The 5000-nt window shown below is 48.0% G+C and overlaps 1 protein-coding gene across 1 annotated transcript in view; it reads left to right on the forward strand.

Annotated features, from left to right (window-relative positions):
* LOC135825274 (intraflagellar transport protein 70A-like) overlaps window positions 1-5000 on the forward strand; it is a 32983-nt gene that overhangs the window by 3575 nt on the left and 24408 nt on the right. The window contains exons 3-6 of the mRNA XM_065338013.1: window positions 763-833; window positions 2040-2100; window positions 3967-4044; window positions 4505-4561. Coding sequence (XP_065194085.1) covers window positions 763-833; window positions 2040-2100; window positions 3967-4044; window positions 4505-4561 — 267 coding nt within the window. The remainder of the gene's footprint in view (window positions 1-762; window positions 834-2039; window positions 2101-3966; window positions 4045-4504; window positions 4562-5000) is intronic.

Consider the following 5000-nt stretch of genomic DNA (forward strand, 5'->3'; position numbering starts at 1 on the left):
GTAACTGCAGTTGGATCGCGGGACGGATACCCTGATGCCGTCAATCCTTTTTCTGCATCTTGTCCTCACCCACTTCCTGAGGTGTGGTGAGCCCATAAGTGGGATCATATCCATGTCCACCCAGAGTTTGGGGATTTCAGTGTTTGTCGGCCGTTTAGCGGTTCAATAGCCAATTGAGTCATCTTTCTAAGATTCCGTTTGAGTCTCTCTCTCCCCTCTCCAGGGGCGACCTACGTGACCAATTTTGCCAGTGAGCACATGTATATTTTGTGTGTGTGTGTGTGTGTGTGTGTGTGTGTGTGTGTGTGCATGTGTGTGTGTGTGTGTAGGTGTGCATTGGTGGTCGATTCATATGGCTTCGCCAGTTGTGTGGATTAGACAGTTATCTGGCGCAAGTCTTGATCTGTCTCATTCAGATCTTGTTCGCTATCGTTGCTATAAGAGAAAATCTGTGGGTGCACATCCAGTGCATTTGCAGATTTGCGTGCTTCTCTTGCGACGGGCGTATACATGGTACATGGTTCATGGTGTGTGTGTGTGTGTGTGTGTGTGTGTGTGTGTGTGTGTGTGTGTGTGTGTGTGTGTGTGTGTGTGTGTGTGTGTGTGTGTGTGTGTGTGTGTGTGTGTGTGTGTGTGTGTGTGTGTGTGTGTGTGTGTGTGTGTGTGTGTGTGTGTGTGTGTGTGTGTGTGTGTGTGTGTGTGTGTGTGTGTGTGTGTGTGTGTGTGTGTGTGTGTGTGTGTGTGTGTGTGTGCTATGTGCAGTCCCGTGCAGCTTTGTCGCTGCTGGCATTCTGCTACTATCACATGCAAGACTTTGAGAACGCAGCCGAGTGGTAAGTCTGGCTCTACACTCCACAGTAAAACCTGTCAAGGCGACCACTCGGATAAGGTGACCACCTGTCCCAGAAGACCACTGAAACCTACTATTTCCAGTCAAATGACCCTGGATAACGAGACCACCTGGTAACAGAGACCGTGTTTTGAAGGTCCCTTAAGCAGTCGCCTTAGACATGTTTCATTGTATTTATATTGTGTACCCAATACAGTACCCAGGACAGTAGTGGTGCAAGGCTACAGCTGGAGGTTGTTGCTACCCTGAGCTTCATGCTACCAGTCCGATCATCTGTTGCCGGATGATTGCACTGTTTGCATGAAAGAAACTACTTCAGTAGCTTTGAGCTAAATTTGTACTTTTAGTGTGTGCCTGCGCTCTGCTCGTGCGGCATCCAAACACTCTGGGAACACTGGGGTGAAACCCTTTCTTCTCATAGATTATCAACATGATTCCAGTGCATCAACATTGCGGCTCCAGGTATTTTGGCATTGAAATGAAATTAGGGCTCGCGTGAGACTCGGCTGGAGGCTGAGTTTCCGCATACGTAGGAACGCCACCACCCTTCATGGATCGGTGTGCAGATGCAGCTCTTAAAGCGGTGGGATGTGAGTAGATAAGACCCTCCGCAAAGTTGTCAAGGACCTAAAATCCCAATCGCTGCATCCATGCTTCCCCGAACCTGGTAGCCTCTGCTTATTAATCATGGTCTTAGACCATCCCAACATGCCTGCCTGCATTGCCAGGCAGCCCCTCAAGTAACAGATGGTAATTATGTCATTGTTACTCAGTGCATGAGATATAAAAAAAGAGTGACTCATCGTGTCCGTTCCCTGGGTAACTCTTGACGGCCGTTAGCCCCCGGACATTCAGCGCCAGATACAGCGCCTGGAGGTGGCAGTGAGGGTATAAGTCTCAACGGCCTTTGGGTCAAGTGCCTAAAACCCCGCTAGCCGCATCCATGTAGCCAGTGTACCTGAGCACAAGTCATCAGTTGATTGCGGGTAGCATCGCGACAGGGCAAACCGCACCCGGGCAGGTCTTGAACCTGGTACCTCTCGCATCTCAATCATGGTCTTAGACCAGCCCAATGTGCCTGCCTGCTGCTGTATGAGGTCATGGTGGAGAAATTTGGACATGTAGGGAGAATAATCAGCATACTGTTCATGTTCTGCCTGCTTGTTTTCCAATCTCTCTCTCTCTCCAGTTATGAACAACTGCAAGTCAGTTATCCGGATGTAGACGAGTACAAGCTGTATTATGCGCAGGTGAGTGCAGATTGTGCATGCATAGAACACAACTTCGGTACCTCGGGTCTACGACAGGTCACAGCGAGACAGCTCACAGCGCGACAACTCACAGCGAGACAAGTCACAGCGAGACAACTCACAGTGTCGTCAACTCACAGTCAAGACAACTCACAACCAAGACAACTCACTGCGCGACAACTCACAGTGTCGACAACTCACAGCGAGGCAACTCACAGCGTCCTTATTTTATGTAATGGTGCAATGAAGACCTGGAGTCTGTGGGGGTTGGTCCTAGTAAAAACCTACAATGTATATGATAATAATAACGTGACGTTCTCGGCACTTCTCTATTTACATGTAATGCAAAGGAGAAAATAACATATAACTCGGATGGTGAGCCAATTAAACAATTCTGAAAAGAAGAAGGCCAAAATGTTACGAGTTATGACTAACTGTCCACCAATGTAACGAGATCTTATACAGTCAGCGAGTGCGACAAAATGTGGACACTTAGTCATAACTCGTAACATTTTGTCCTTCTTCTTTTCACAAGAAAATAACAGAGAACTTTAATCGAGAAAGAAGACAAAGCCTGAACAAGAAGAAGACAGTAATGAAAATAAAGTTAAAATATAAGATAAAATAAAAATAACCTTGAAATTTCCTATAAGAATCACATAATTATATGAAATGCCAAGTTCGCAGCAACTCCTCATAGAAACTCATCCTTCGTCATGGTCTCGAACGACCGGAGTATGGCACGAAGTCGCTTGTCCTGATCTTCATACTTCCTCCTCTTCTTCGGAGCCTCATAGCCTGCATTTTCCCTCTCCACACACTGCTCCACCATTGCCTGCTCGACAAAAATACCATCCAGGAATTTCCAAATTGTGGGATGATGACACAGTCGATGGTAGACAAAAACTTGCGGTACAGAACACAATAATTCTGTTGTCCACAGTTTCCGGTCCACTGTCGTAGAGAAGGAAGACGTCCCCACCCTTCGTTTCTTGATAGCGCTCCGGCAACTGGAGGTCTTGCAGTGTGCCTGGGTTCGGCGGAATGTTCTGAACCCGCAGCCGATCGCGGTGTGGCTGTGAATTGTCGCGCTGTGAGCTGGGGTGGCTGTGAGTTGTCTTGGCTGTGACTTGTCTCGCTGTGAGTTGACGACACTGTGAGTTGTCTTGGCTGTGAGTTGACGACACTGTGAGCTGTCGGCTGTGAGTTGTCGCGCTGTGAGCTGTCTCGCGGTGACCTGTTGTGTTCCCCTCTGTTTGTGTCGCTTCCGTCTATGCTAGGAATGGATTTGGCTGTATACACATACGGAGCCGCACACATATGCGCGCACGCACGCACACTCACACAATAACTTACTTCCATCTGCCCATCGCTGAGGCGATGATGGCGAGCAAGCTATGTTAGACATAGCAACTTTCACACTGACACAAATGTGTACGGGTGCACCCACTTACACGTTCCGGTGAAGCCCACGTAATCCCCCGATCAATCATGGGGTACAGCATCTCATTCCCGCCTGTGATTTGCGTCTCATCAGTGGTACATGGAACATATACCTCCCTTTCTTCCAGCTTGTTTATTCCCGCTGCCACGTTGCTCGTTGATTAGTATTTGTTGGCCCCAAAGCTGTACATCACATCTCGGGTTTGCCAATGAGGTCCTATAGTATTCGCCCGTTCATTCCCTTTTTATCTCTCTTTTCTTTTTGCAATTTTGCCATGGCTGGGTATCGCCCTGATTCCTGGGTTTGCCCCCCCCCCCCCATCTTGACGCTGCTATCCATACTCTATGAGATTGAGGTCAAAAAATAAATAATTGAATCTCGGGTTTGGCAAAGAGGCTTTATTTCTCTTGTTCATTCTGCAGACGCTGTACAAAAGCGGAGCTCTGCAAGAGGCTACCAAGTCTTCGTTCATGCTTGATAAGCCGAGCATAGCACCAAAGGTAGGCTATGCGGAGGGTATTCATCATTCTGTTGGAACTTGTTATTATCTGTTTTTAACTTTTCCGAATATGAAACATCATCCGGGACCACTGGGCAGACTCACATCAAAGTGCGTGGTCCGAATTTATTTGAGCTGTTCACAGTACACGTCCCAAGTGAGTAGGGCGAATGTGTCTCCTATATTGTATGTTGCCAAGTAGATCTACACCAGTCAGTCGTAGCACAATCGAGTCACAATGAGACAATTGTACCTCGACCGATCTTTGTTTTAACCGTGGATTATGAAGTCCTACGTCATCCGCAGTCTATGCAACTTGTGATTGCGGTCATGGCCTTGATCTTCCGGCCTCGAGTAAGGCCGAGACGAGTAATGTGTGCTGCAGTAATGCTTTTCACACCTGACGCAACCTGCTCATGCCATTATTTCTGCCCGTGTGCTGTATTTGTTTGTGTGTTTAGATTCTGAAACTGCAAGCCGGTATCAAGTATGTGGAGGGAGACTTTCCGGCAGCCAAGGTAGGACGTGTGTGTGTGTGTGTGTGTGTGTGTGTGCGCATGCGTGTGTGTGTGTGTGTTGATGGGGTTACGTGTGATAATCATGGCCGGACGACGATGGCTGCTGGCCGCTTTCACGACAACCAACTAAGCAGCATGAGAGTTGCAGGTCCATTTCACAGAACGTACATGCTGCTGTCTTGTCTTCAGCACACTAGTGTCAGTTCAGCACACTAGTGTCAGTTGTGTACAGTGTCTTATCCCATGGTCAAGCAATTTCAACCAATCAGCGGCCACTCTGAGCGGGGCATGTTCAGCGATATACCCTCCCCTCCGGGTTCAAAGATACACTCCGCTCTGTTCACATGGGTCACTCCAAGAGTGTATAAGAAAGCTTTAGTATTATAAAGGTCACTCTTTATGTTGTGAACATACGAGTATTCGCCGGTACACCCCACGT

The sequence above is a fragment of the Sycon ciliatum genome, chromosome 9 (genome assembly GCF_964019385.1).
Source record: "Sycon ciliatum chromosome 9, ocSycCili1.1, whole genome shotgun sequence".
Classification (NCBI taxonomy): domain Eukaryota; kingdom Metazoa; phylum Porifera; class Calcarea; order Leucosolenida; family Sycettidae; genus Sycon; species Sycon ciliatum.